Source organism: Ranitomeya variabilis, chromosome 1 (assembly GCF_051348905.1).
Source record: "Ranitomeya variabilis isolate aRanVar5 chromosome 1, aRanVar5.hap1, whole genome shotgun sequence".
In the NCBI taxonomy this organism is placed as follows: Eukaryota; Metazoa; Chordata; class Amphibia; order Anura; family Dendrobatidae; genus Ranitomeya; species Ranitomeya variabilis.
This window is the reverse complement of record NC_135232.1, coordinates 467,110,203-467,124,840: the sequence shown is the minus strand read 5'-3', so window position 1 is coordinate 467,124,840 and position 14,638 is coordinate 467,110,203. Positions and strand designations below refer to the sequence as shown.

Below are 14,638 nucleotides of genomic sequence, written 5' to 3'. Positions count from 1 at the left end.
GAGAACAAATATATTTATCACAGCCGACATGTTCCGGTATGTGAACCTCTGCCCTTTTGTACATTGTGCAATATCTCTAGTTTCTATGAGTGTCATTAGTGTTGTTGTTTTCTTGTTATCTATAGTGTCTTGATATTATAGGTTAATAATAACATATGGTATGGCAGAAGGAAATTGTGCAATATATAAACCTAGCAGAATTGTATTGCATATATTATTATCAATTTGAGTACATTTTCCCAGTGATAATCTATCCAAAAACATTTTGGTGGTGCGAACATGTTTGAAAAATGTACAATTGGCCATTATTGAAGGAGATTTCTGCTAAGGCAATGTTCACAAGTTCAGTATTTTACCTCAGTATTTTACCTCAGTATTTGTAAGACAAAACCAGGAGAGGAACAATCAGAGGAAAAGTATAATAGAAACACGTCACCACTTCTGTATTTATCACCCACTCCTGGCTTTGGCTTATATATGCTGAGGTAAAATATTGACCAAATATTGAACGTGTGAACGTGGCCTAACAGATAGAATACCAGAATACCAACTGCCTGGTAATATATATATATATATATATATATATATATATATATATATATATATATATATATATATATATATATATATATATATATATATATATATTAAAATGAAACTGTTGCTTTGACATTTTGTAAAAAGCAGGCTGGTCCCAACATGCGGGGTCAGATTTAATAATATGAATGATAGAAATGTATGTCACCTATAACACAGACATAGTTTTACTTGTCTAGTTCATGGGCAAAGATGTCACAAATTTAGTAAGATGTTTATACCTCTAAATAAATTTGCAGCACTTCACTACAGCTTACTTTGGACTTTGACCAGCGTTTTAAATGACGATCAACATAAAAGCCCCACAATATGTCTATTTTCTCTACTTTCCCCTTCAAATGCTTTCATATACTTATTTCTTGCACTTTCAGAGAACTGGCAATTTTGAAAAGGTTACAGTAATCAAGACATGACAAGATAAAAGTAGAAATTGCATTTTTCATGAGAAAGTGGAAAATTCAATCACAGTTACTGACGAACTGGCTATCAAAAATGCATATGTCTTTCTATGTAACTGCCAGTGACAACATTTAATATTTGCATAATAAGAATGTTAAGCAGTGGAGCACTTATTAAAAATGCATTACATCCCTACTTTTTCAGTGATACATCATACTAACTGACAACCGTTCCACTACAGTATGATCTTCAGCATTTAATTACACCAAAATCCTATAAAGCCTACATAGCACTACGCAATCTATCAATAATAAACCTATATTACGTTTGACCTACCTTAGGGTCGTGTATTCCAGAAAGCTCCTCATAAATTTTTTCCCCTACCATGACAGCTGCCAAATTAGCAGTATATGTTGACAGACAAAACAAACAAAATATAGCCCACAAATTCATAAGAAATCTTCCAGTCCAGCATTTCGGAGTTTTGATAGCAGCTGTCCTGCCAAATAATATGGCATAACACACATTTAGTGCAGATGAGAAAGAAAAAACTTTGCTACGATTTCGGCCATTTGGGGTCATACCATAAGGGCTTTTCCATTCATAAAGCGTTAGAAAAACAGCAGTGATATGAAGAGATACGAAGATCCCCAGCCACATTGTCCAATGAAGTGGCCACATAAAAGCTCCAATTGGTGCTGCTGTGTCTTTAGTCCTTACTAAGATACCTAGACTTGTCGAAAAGAAAGGACTTGTAAAATCGATTACTTGGCTTCTTGCTGTATTAATGCTAAATGAGGTCACAGCCATGTGAGCAGTGCCACTGAGAAGGTCTCCAACAAGTCCTGTCCAATGACCATTCTTCCACGCCCCATACTTGCCATCACCAACGATATATAAATCAAAGTCAAAGTTTAAATCTTCTGCCAATTTTTCCAGCAGATCAATGCAATAACCATAGCAACACTTTTTGTACTCAATTGGCACCGAATCATTGCCGCTTTGCAAACTTTCGAAAAGACTGTCTAATACTCCCGAGTCATTAGTCATGGGATCTAAGCAAAGCTGTCCTGCTGGGCATTGGCCATCACCATCTACATTTCTTGTAAAGACAAATGGAGGCTCAACCAAAGTCACAACTTTGAGGTGCAATCTTGCTGGCTGTTGGTAATGACTTTTGTGCCTCTGATTCTGATCTGGCCACAGTCCATAATCCATAATAATTTTTTCATCCTTCCAGCTTCCAAGTCGAGTCCACATAGGATTTCCCACAGGATCATGTTGTAAGTTCCAGATGAAATAATGATTTTCTGAGTTGATAATCGAAGAGTCTTTAACCTTGATATGACCACTAACACCACTGAAAGATGTGTTGGTCAAAAACCTGTGAAAATAAAATAATAAATTAATAACAAGTTAAAGCTTATTATAATAATGAAAATCCAGATGTGATACACTTTAGAGAATTTATCCATTCTTCAGTAACTTAATGCAATTTTTGGGGTTTTACCTTCCCTATTACTAAGCAAAACTATTAGTGATGAGCGAACATGATCGAATAAGGCGCTATCTGAGCATGCTTATGTGCTAACCGCGAGTCTTAGGCGTACTCAAAAAATATGTTCCTGTCCCGGCGGCTGTAAGACAGCTGCAACACATGCAGAGATTGCGTAACAAACTGGTAATACCTGTATGTGTTGTGGATGTCTAACAGCCGTGAGACATGCAGCCGTGGGGACTCAAACATATTTTTTGAGCACACCAAAGACTCTCGGTTAGTACACGAGCATGCTCCGATAACACCTTATCTGAGCACGTGCTCTCATCACTAAAAATCAACTCTCAGACCAGAGAAACATTTCATAGTTTTAAGGTTAAGAGAAAACACAAGTTCGTCCAGTTCAACCAATTTTCTAATATGTTGATTAGTAGGAAGGCAAAAATGTCATGCCACAAAGGTAATTTCCATATTTTATAAATGTCTTTACTACTTAGTATATATATATCAATAAGACTATTTCCCGGGATCAACATCTCATCACAGAATCTGGTATTCGTAAACTGTAATATTATAATTATCATGAAACACATACAGTATATGCCCTCTTTTAAGCTGTTTAGTGATACAGGAACAACAAGTTGTGAAAGAGGGTGACAAAGAATGGTTTTACGAGAAGATGATTAAATCTTAACGCATCATATAGTGGATGCCTCCATGTCATCATTGCAGGCCTAAGTGTAAAAATATCATTACACAGAACTCTGTACTGTACAGTCCCTCCATATGTTTGCACATTGTGATAAAATCCCCCCTAAGCCTTTGTTTTTCCAAACAATATAATCCCAACTTTACTAAACTTTCTGGATATTGCAGTTCACCCATTCCATTACTAACTTTGGTCGCTCTTCTCTGTAGCCGCTCTAGTTCTGTTATGTCCTTTTTAAATACTGTAGCCCAAAATTGTATTCTAAATATTCTATCGGGCCACACTAGTGACTTGTAAAGAGGCTAAATTGTGTTTTTGTCATAAACATTTTGTCTCTTTTGATGCGTTTACTTTGGCAGCAGTTTTAAATTGGTGACCTGGTAGTTTTATTTCTCTCATCAAAATTATGCTGGATAGCAATTTACTACTTTGTGTATACAATGTCTCTTTACAATTATATGCCACCAGTGCACAGATCCATCCAAAACGTTTTGATGGTATAAGCATATTTAGAATGTTCAAAACTGGCATATAGAGTTGGGCAAACAAATTCAAGTGGAATTGAATTCTTGAATTTTGCAAAAGTTAGTATTCTACTGAATATTTGTATTTCACTCTGTGAGAATTCCAAATGGAAGACAAAAAGTCAGCATTTTGCTGAACCATAGAGGGACCTAAAAAAATTAAAAAAGAAGGAAAATTTCACTGTTCACCTACTGTCCATCTAAGCTGCATGCTCTCCCACATGTGGTCCTTGCTGCCTCATTTTACTGCAACACATGATGTAACGCAGAGCCTTTTAAAGTTTTGCCAGGATATCAGGACATGCATCATACGGTCCTCACTGCCTCTGCTTACTGCAACCGCATGCTAAAATCCACCACCTGCTAAGATAGGCCAGGATTTCAGGACACGACCTTACGAAGTGCACTCTGCACCGGGGCTTCTGCTGCGATTAGCCTGAATTGCCATCCTGGGCTTATTTGTGGCAAAGGTTTGAGCCTAGTGTGAAAATACCTGGAGTTTCAGCATGTGGCGTCAGTACGAGGATGCATAGAAGACTATATGTGGGACAAGAAACAGAAGAGGTAAGTATTGTTATTTTTTTTCTACATCTTATATTTACCATCCTCTGGAGTCATGAAGAGTAAATTAAATCAAATTTCCTACTAAAATCTGGTGGGCTTGGCAAATTCAAATCTTGTAAGATCTGCTCATCTCTTCTGGCCAATATTGAAGGTAATTTCTGAGAACACATGGAAAACCAACTTACATATTCTTAAACAGCAATATATAACAGTAGAAAAAGTCAGGAACTCTTGACCCATGTTTCACCTGCTTTTTCCATCCGTACATTGCATTTTCTATTAGTAGTCCTCTAATTATTATCTGGCAGCAGTTCATTGCATGGGTGTACATTACAGTGTTCGACAGCTATGTTTTTTGAGTAGAACAGCTGTTGATGCAAAGTGGCTGCTGGAGCTCCTATATTACTGACTTGATTTATGATGAGCAGGGAAAAGTATTACCTGAAAAAGTAGCACCTTTGAGCCACTGCTGTTTCATCTGTGTACTCACTTATCACAAGTGATTTGTGCTTCCTTTTCTGGCCAGAATTGGAGCAGCTCAGATTTTTTACTCCACTAGTACTGTAGTAATATTGCCCCAAAATGTTGCAACACTTCAAAAAGTCACAAACAGATGACAGTATAAAACACGGGCACATTTATAAGATTATTATCTCAGCACAGGTTTTTTTTTTAACACATCCAATTGTGAAATAAATTATTCCAAGATCAATTGACTACAAGTGTACTTTGTTTCGGGGAGAACCCCTTCAAGGCTTAATTTATATTTATATTGGTTTGCACTGGTGACAAAATCTTTAAAATAATATCTACAGAAGTAGAAATCTGTATGGCACTCATCAGAAACAAAATCCAAACTTTATTTCGGAGAGAAATACATAGACAGGTGCACCTTGTCCCATGATTGGGATTCATAAATATTGCATTGTACAGTTGCTGTTGTTTTGCTATACAATAATGTTTGCCTTTAAGAAGGTTGTCCTCCCTCTATCCGTCTGCCGCCCTAGTTCCGATGTAAGTAACCCCTCTTTTCTTCTCCCTCATTCTCTGCATGTCAGCCATCTTAGGAAGCTCGTGTCGTGCAGCTCTGGTTCAGAATAGTCTTTTTTACCTACAACAGCTGCTCCAGGTACTGCTACTGTAATTCAGCTTGAAAATAAACCTTCTTCCGGAATCTCCATACGTGCCTCTGCAGTCGAGTCTATCTAACTGATGATATTTCTTCGTGTGAGAGACATAGAAATGGTGTCTCAAGCACCCTACACTCGCACTCTCGCAGCATACTTATGGAGTCAGAATACACCTGGAGGAAGCGCCAGTAACAAGCAAAATGGCTTTTCTGCAGTAGCTGGAGCACTGCTCTTGCAAATCTCCATCTTTGAATTTATCTATGGATTTCATTTTCAGTGAGAGCCATTCCTATTTCTACTTCTTGCTGGGTGTTTCTTGCAGGACTGTGCTTCATTGCTGTACGGTGTTGAGTATCATCGAATTAAATAATAACCTTCTTTAGATAGAAATAGAGTGGGAATGTAGTGCCAATATTTTCTACGCGTGTGCTTTTTTCAAATAAATTATGTTAAAATATTAAATGATAAAAAATAACATGGCAGTCTCAATAAATTGGAGAAAACAGCAACCATGTAGGTTACAAACTCTTACCAGCAGAATCACAACACTAGCAGACAGCTGGCCCAGTATCGCAATATATGTCCCATAACAGTTTGTATTATAGGACTTTCATATTGTATGAGAAATTGAGTATTTCACCTTTGATTTTATTTATAAATCTATAAAAAAAGATGTCAGCAGCTGCACTAGACATCAACAAGACTTTAAAAAATAAAAAAAGCATGTAATATAATACAAATCTGATTAGAGCATTTCATACCTTAAAAGGGAGTGAAAAGTAGTAGAATATTAGTAAGTGAGACTACCAAGAAAAAATGATTGCTTCTTTGCTACAGTTTCATAAAATGTATGAAATCCAGTAACCAAGGAATAAAAGAACCTTGAAGACTCTAAAATAATAAAATCACTAATATTTGCCAAGGTAGTCTCTACTACATACTGACTTAAAGGTAATCATAAGCAGGATTTGACCCTGAATCCACTGATATATCACTTACTAGGCTACTTACTGCAGTTTCACTAAAATCATTGTTTTATCAGCAAGAGATTATCACTAGAGAGCTAGTTGTCTCATGCCATGTAGTCCTCCTAATCTGTCTAACCCCCATATTAAGCAGCATTCTGCCTATGCACAGTGTCCACAGAAAGATTCAAGTCAGTGACATGGGGCTTAGGGCAGAGACAGACTGCCGTATTTCTCACGTGAGGATCGCACTATAAACCTCATATTGGCAGTCTGCTCTCCTGATCTGAGCTTGGCAGCTGTATAGAAATACACAACGCTGTCATGTTCAGGTCGGGAGAGGTGCCGGTCCAGTCACTGCAATGTGAGGTGATCTTGGCACGAATTATACGGCGGTCTGTCTCTGCCAGACATCATCAAGATCAGTGTTCAGAGAACGTCTACATCTGCAGCAGAGAAAACAATGAGTTTACTAAAATGACAGCATGCAGTCTAGTAAGTGATACATCACTGGAACCAGGGTTTCGGCCCCTACTTCATGCTGCTCTCAGATAACATAGCAGAAACCAGGTAACATTCCCTAAAATAGTAGTAAAGAGTTACACATTCAGTTATTTGGGGTGTAGTATAAATAGAATGTGATCTTTTTGTAGATCTCACTTGATAATAATGCTAACACTGATAGAAATTGTTAACAAGCCGTATTAAATGAATAAACCATAAGGGGCTTGAACATTTTAAAGGCAGCATTGGCAGGGGGAGTTATTTCATATTGTATATTAATAAAGCTGTCAGACACTTTCTAAATATAAATGTCAAATGCTCCTGTCATGTCTGGTACTAGTAATTGGCTTTATATCCCAGCACTCATAGGCAAGGAGACACTTTCCATGGATCAAATGACAATGCATGTTCCAGATGAGGAGCTCATAGCTTCTGAAGACATCCTATGAATATGCACTATGACTTTTAACCCCCGGGCAATTTTTCATGTTGCGTTTTTTCCTTCCGTTCTCGCAAGAGCCATATCTATATTTTTCCAGCCATACAGCCGTATTAGAGCTTGTTTTTGTGCGACGACTTGTACTTTTAAATGACATCATTTATTCTGCCACATTGTGTACTGGAAGATGGTAAAAAAAAATCCAAGTGTGGGGAAATTGCTAAAAATTTGATTTATTTTTTAATTTGATAGATTGGATTCGGTGATACCAAATATGTGCATTTTTATTTTTTTTAATTGTTTTGTTTTGTTTTTAGTCTGGCAAAAGGGAGCTGATTTGAACTTATGTATTTTTTTAAAAAACTTTTTTTTTTGCTTTTTACTGTATTTAATAGTCCCCTTAGGACACTTGTAGCTGCAATCATCCGATCGCCTGTGCTATACATGTAGCAAAAATCACGATCTTCAGCAGACCTCCAACTGTCATGATAACTCATCGGGGATTCATAAGTCTGCAGTCACACAGAGTGATTGCAGAATTATCAATCTGGACCGGACAACTCCTTTAAGGAGATAAAATGTAAGCTCAAAAGTGTATACGAACAGTAAAATGTACAAATGTAGTATTCACAAATAAGTATTGTACCAACGTAGACAGTTTCAATGTTTAAAATGAAAAGTAGATGGTTTGTTTTTCTTTAATAAACGTAAGGCTAGGCTCATACGGCCGTATTTTCTATCATCCGAGAAAATCGGTCCGATTATGCTAATCACACTCTGATCACAGTATGAATTTTTCGGATATGGAGAAGATGCAGAATAGTAATAAAGCAGAAAAATGTTCACATTGAAGTCTGTGTACACCTAACGTATTAGAAATGACACAAAATAAATGTATTGAAATAGATAGTATTACAAATACATTAAACACAAACATAACAAGAAAATCACAGCATTGTATTATTCGGACATATTTTTGGTGTGGCTTTTTTAAAAATGTTTTTTATGTATTTATATTGCTACACATTTCAATATTGCTAATGCACAAGCTTCAATTAATGTGGTTCTTTTTCTTCTTTATTATACATTGTTGCTCTGACAACATACATACATATCATGGGGTTTTTTTGTGCCCGTCCTCCTTTTTTCTATTTTTTTCTCTTGCAGTATAGTAATATATTTCTGAAAGAAACACTTCCATCAGAATGTTTATCCTCTTAATAGATTTCAGTCATCATACTTTATAGCACCATGTACTTACAATTGCTCATTTTGCCCTTCTACCCAGCTACTTCTTCTCTTTTCCATTAGCTCTATGACATCATGTGAATAAAAACTGGCTACAAAAGTATAATTGTTATTATAACCTCTATGAAGAAATATGGAGTTTCTTTTCTGTGCATCAGCCATCATTAGAACTACAATTCTACATCACTGCAATGTCCCTGGCAGGGTGGAGGAGCGGAGCAGCTAGGTCGGGAGTTGAAGATGGAGATGACTCATGCAGGGAAAAGAGCAGAGAAAAAAGAATTAATTGGGTAGAAAAGCAAAATGAGTAGAGATGAGCGGACACCTGGATGTTTGAGTTTGGCAGGTTCGACTGTACAGTTACAAAAAGTTTGGGTTCGGGTACCAGAACAGTACCAGACCAGAATCTGAACCCAGACCCCATTCACTTGAATGAGGGGCCCGAACATCCAGCGTTTTCCTTGCTGTCATGTGCATGACAGCGCGGCAAACAATGCTTCTGAACGGTGGTGAAATACTCACCGCCGGTCAGAGAGCCATGGTTACGCTGTCAAAAGGCAGCATGAGCACACAGCTATGATCAGAGGTATAAAGTATACCTCCGGTCACTGGTGTCAGCCAATTGGACTACCACTCCCATCAGCTGACACTGGCTGCTGCTGATAACAGCGAGAGCAGGAGTTGCTGGTGAGAGAAGTCATCAGCTGGTTCCTGAGCTGTAAATAAATAACAAAAAAAATGCATGGATTCCCCTGTATTTTTTATAACCAGAAAAGCAAAACTCACAGCTGGGGGCTGCAACCCCCAGCTGTCAGCTTCAGCAAGGCTGCTTATCAAGAATAGAGAGGTCCCCATGCCGTATTTTTAAATTATTGAAATAATTAATTTAAAAAAATGGCATGGTATACCCTCATTTTTGACAACCAGCCTTGCTAATGCAGACAGCTGGAGGCTGGTACTCTCAGGCTGGTAAGGGGCCATGTATAATGGCCCACCCAGCCTAAATATAGCAGCCCACAGCTGCCCAGAAACAACGCATCTATTAAATACACCAATTCTGGCATTTTTCTTGGCTCTTCTCACTTGCCCTGTAGTGGTGGCAAGTGGGGTTAATATTTGTAGGGTTGATGTAACTTTTGTATTGTCCACTGACAACAAGTCCATGGATTACTAATGGAGAGGTGTCTATAAGAGACACATCCATTACTAATTCTATAGTTGTATGGTAAATAACAAACACAGTTATACTCACCGAGCTGAACTGGGGGGACCTCGGTGAGATCCCCGCTAGCACCGTGAGATTTTCTTATTTTGTGAGACTTTCTCACGGTGCTAGCGGGGATCTCACCGAGGTCAGCGCAGTTCAGCCCGGCTGGGAACGCAACTTCAGTGACTGGATGTAACCTCGATGGCATCACTGCTAACGAGGTGATGCCACAGGAGACGAGGGATTCAGTGGAATTAGATGTTAGGTGAGTATAACTGTGATTGTTATTTTTAAATAAAAAAGTTTATTTCAAATAAAAGACTTTATTCTGGCTGTGTGTTTATTTACCATACAACTATAGGATTAGCAATGGATAAGTGTCTCATAGACAAATCTCTACCATTAATAATCCGTGGGCTTGATGTCACCAGACAACCCCACAAATATTAACCCCACTTGCCACCACTACAGGTCAAGTGGGAAGAGCCGGTCAAAGTGCCAGAATTGGCAAATGGCCTGCCATTTTTAGGCTGGGGTGAATACCCATGGCCCCTTACCAGCCTGAGAATACCAGCCCCCAGCTGTCTTCTTTAGCAAGGATGATTGTAAAAAATGGGGAAATCTTTATATCTCCGATCACAGCTGCCCACTCACGCTGTCTTTTGACAGCATGGGAACCATGGCTCTCTGACCGGCAGTAATGATTTCACCACCGATCAGAAATGTTGTTTGCCGCGCTGTCATGCACATGACATCATGACTAACACTCAGTGTCAGAACAGTAAGTGTTCAGTATGGACGACAAACTTTACTGTTTGGGTTCACCCATCTCTAAAAATTAGCAATTGTACACATTGTTATATAATATGATGATTGCAATACATTAAGAGGATAAAAACTTTGATTGGCGTGCTCTTTTTCTGTTGTACTCATTATTTTATACTTGCTCAATCCTAATATCTGCCGATTACTTTTATAAAATTGTGGGACTACAAGGTAGCACACTATAAAGCCATACCTGGATAAGTATTGCCCAGAAGTAAGATTCAGACTGTCTCTGTTCATGCAGTTCATTGTGCTGGGAATAAGAGCCAACTCTGGTTGATCCATTGTCGCAGTGGCAACGGCTCTGGCTATTAATTCCATTGCATCCTGCACATAGTGTTCAAAGTAGGAAGCAGCAGTTGTTCCATGAGCAATCAGACCTAACGGTAATCCTTCAGTCCTAAGTTCATCAACATTCTGCGAGTCTCCAAAAATCCAATAAAATTCTGGTAATATTATTCCATATTGCGTAGTTGTTTCAAAAATTCGTCTTGTGTCTTCCATATCACAGCCAAACATAACAATAGTGGACGTGGTGTCCTTTATACTGTCCAGGTTATATTGTAGATAGCTGATAATGTCATTTGTCAGTGTGAGATTTATAGTAATATTTAAAATTAATCCAAGATGAAACCTAGAATTATTCTGTGCCAGAATGAGAAAATCTGTAATATTCCAGTCTTCTTGGCATAGGAGTATGCTATAGTTGTACCAGTTGTTCATTGTAAGGATGGAGAGCGTGACATCGGCATTTGACGTTAGGGAATTTTCAATGCTGAGCTGCAGGTGAAGAGGATTCTGCATTGAAAGAAAAAGCAAATGTTAAGGTTTTTAGTTTGGAAATGCAATTCTTTATTATTTTATCTCTACATTTAAACTGCAAGCAACCCTTCATTAAAATACATGGCACAGTTTGCTTCTATGAGTCAACTTTCCTAAGATCAGAGCTCAGTTTTGTTGTCATTAAATTGTTGGAAGCCACTTTCACACTACATCAAACGAAAGAGTGCTAAGCACTGAGGAGTCTATCTATCAAAGTATCCATTCTTTGCTTTTAAGCATCAGTCAAGGCTCTGGCCAGGATTCAAAGGCTAAAAACTGACTACAGCATAAATTTCACTTCAATGCTAGTCTTAGATTATATATAACAGCTCATTTGTACCAATGTTTCCACATCATTTGCCGATGTCCAAACGTATTGTATTATTCCATCTTACATTTCACAGTCACTTTTTGGAGACTACAGCTGTAAAACCAGTTAAAATATTAAAAAATGTTTTCAACTGTAGCTTGCTAAAGAAAAAAAATTTGGGAAAATTAACACAAAAATTAACTTCTGGCTTACAAAATATTGCCGAATTTATTATCAGGACCACCATTTATCAACAAAGGATATTATATTTCATCACTTATATGTGCATATTTAGAAGAATTCTCCAATTTCACTAGCTTTTCTATGTATAAAAGCTGATTACAGGGTGTCCCCCCTGCTGGGACCCTCAGCAATTAAATGTAATTTGAAGGGGAATCTGGTAGCAAATGTTAATTTTTCTTCAGTGTCACCACAGGAGAAATAAAGCATTACATGGTACCCATTAAAATGAATTGCCTGTCCATGGAACGCATGGATGTTTGGGGTTCTCAAGAGAAATTTGCAGCCATTCAACACTTTAGCTAATAAAGAATGTGTCAGCATCAATGTATCTAAAAATGGCTTTACTCACATAGACAACTTCTTTAATTCATCATATGTCGTAGGAATACTCAATAATTGCTTAACATTCTTGCAAAGTGTTCCTTAACAAACATTTTCAAATTGTATACAAATAATACAAGATTATTACATGAAGAAATAAGGCCTGGCCTAGGAAAAATAACTCCATATGATCCAGTAGTGGAGGAAGACCCATAACTTGGGATGAATAATTTTGCTAATAAAGTAAAAGGTTTGTCCAGTTAAAAATATTGTGATAAATGTTATAAATTGTAAGCTACATATCTTACAAATATCCTTAACTTATTCTTCAATAACTATTGTTCTGGCTCTTAACATGGGGGGCAGTCTCCTGTTTTGGTACAAGATCTGAGATTTGCATCAAGGGAGTTGGCTAACTTCTCATTTTATTAATATATTTAATTTATATTAATGTTTGTTCCCTTCTCTATACATGGGCTGTGACATTACAAAAAATTAGCTTAGGTAGTGAAATAGGTTTGTCAACCATCCCCCCATACGGACAGCACTGATGGTGTGCCCACAAGTAAACTCTACCGTGTGGTGCACAACTAGAAGTGGATCATCAAGGACCTTGAATCAATATCTCCAGATCAGGAAACCTTATATAATTGAAGTATATTGGTTTATTCCCCAAGACACTATTTTTTAGCCCATTTATAGATAAAATCTTGTGACTAACCTGCTCCTTTAATGAACATTTCCCAGCAATTACTAGCCACTTGAAAGTGATTCATTACAATGGTATTGATGACTTATTCTTGGAATAAGTCATCAATATGAACTAGGCGAGGGTCTGACATCTGACATCACCATTGGTCAACTGACACCAGCTCTGTCACTGGCTCAATATAAACAGTGAAAGGAGTGGAACAATGTAGATCCATCACATAGTTTGGCAGTCACTTCCCGATACTGTAGAATATCTCCAATTCAAATTTGGAATACTCAGCATCGGCCACTAAACAGTGTGACAAGACTCAGGAGTTCACCTTGGTCCACTGCTTTTATCTGACCACTGCAAACAGCTTATCAGTAATGGGGTCAATGTGTAAGATCACCATGATCAGATACTAAGGATAGATCATCGATATCTTAGCAATGGAAAACCTGTTAACTAACTCTGCAAAAAGTAAATGCAGTAAATTCAGTCACAAGTATCCTACCTATCGGCTGCCATCCATTCGCAAGAGAAATATTACAACATTTTAGTATTCTAATAAAATCACAGCATTTCGTGGCAATCAGCTTTTAGAGTGACCCAGACATGTATCTCCGTTACTGTAAATTATATGGTAAAAGCAGGAGCTTCCATCAAACCCATAGCCTTAACGAGCATTCTTCTGACATGGTGGCTTCAGAATACATTAATAATTTTCAAATGTTAGGAATTATGTATGTGATGAGAAGGATGTCAATCAAAAACAGTGGGCATAATAGCAGCCAAGACACTGATTACAGCCACTGTTCATTGCTGTAGCTCTGCCCAGATGACCTAGAAAAAGCAGAGCGTCACAGTGATAAAAGTTCATATCCTGGCTTCCACTGAAACTGCTGATTTCCACAAGGGTAACTTTAAAAACAAATTATGTTATCACGGCATTAGTTAAAGGGTTTTTTTCTGTTTCAGAAAACTCCTGCTCCTTGGCTGCTGTTAAATCACTTTAATCACTCTCTGGATTCAGCGCTGAGTCTCTGTTGCTGCTCCCGTTGTCTGTTGTTGTCTGATGTAACTTTGAAAGCACTGTAGCCAAAACTTTTTTTCTATACAAATTGTAGCGGGGGAAAAGGGTTTTCCGAAACTGTAAAATCTCTTTCATAGGGTATTCTATAATTAGAGATTCCCATTACTTGCTCACTTACCACTATAATTTGTATATATTAATGTGGACCTTTTATTTGAATGAGAAAATGTTGTAGGTTGTACAATGGCTAATTAGTAAATCGCTTCTTTTGAATTTTCTAAGAAATGTACTACTGTGCTAATAATACTTGACACATTCAACAAAACTTGCAGTATAAAGAGAACCTATCAGGAGGATTTAGCCCTATAAGCTAAAGGCATGGCCATAATAGCACTGTGATGCTGAATAATCTGATACCTGATGTGAAGGGATCTGCGCAGTGGCTGATGGATATTAAGCTTTTGAAGTTTACAGAACATTACGTCTTCTGTGTGTTTTCGGGCAGGACGTGGGGCAGGGTCTTCTTCTGTTTCTCCATCCCCCATCAGCTTCATCTGCTTCTTGTACAGAAGCATTATTGACTATTCAGTGACCTGCCTCCTTTTTAAA

At 37.7% G+C, this 14,638-nt stretch overlaps 1 protein-coding gene across 1 annotated transcript in view; it reads right to left on the bottom strand.

Annotated features, from left to right (window-relative positions):
• Positions 1-14,638, bottom strand: part of GRIN3A (glutamate ionotropic receptor NMDA type subunit 3A) — an 816,603-nt gene that overhangs the window by 448,942 nt on the left and 353,023 nt on the right. Inside the window, exons 3-4 of the mRNA XM_077250531.1 lie at positions 10,803-11,407; positions 1,333-2,380 (exon numbers count right to left, since the gene is read on the bottom strand). Coding sequence (XP_077106646.1) covers positions 1,333-2,380; positions 10,803-11,407 — 1,653 coding nt within the window. The remainder of the gene's footprint in view (positions 1-1,332; positions 2,381-10,802; positions 11,408-14,638) is intronic.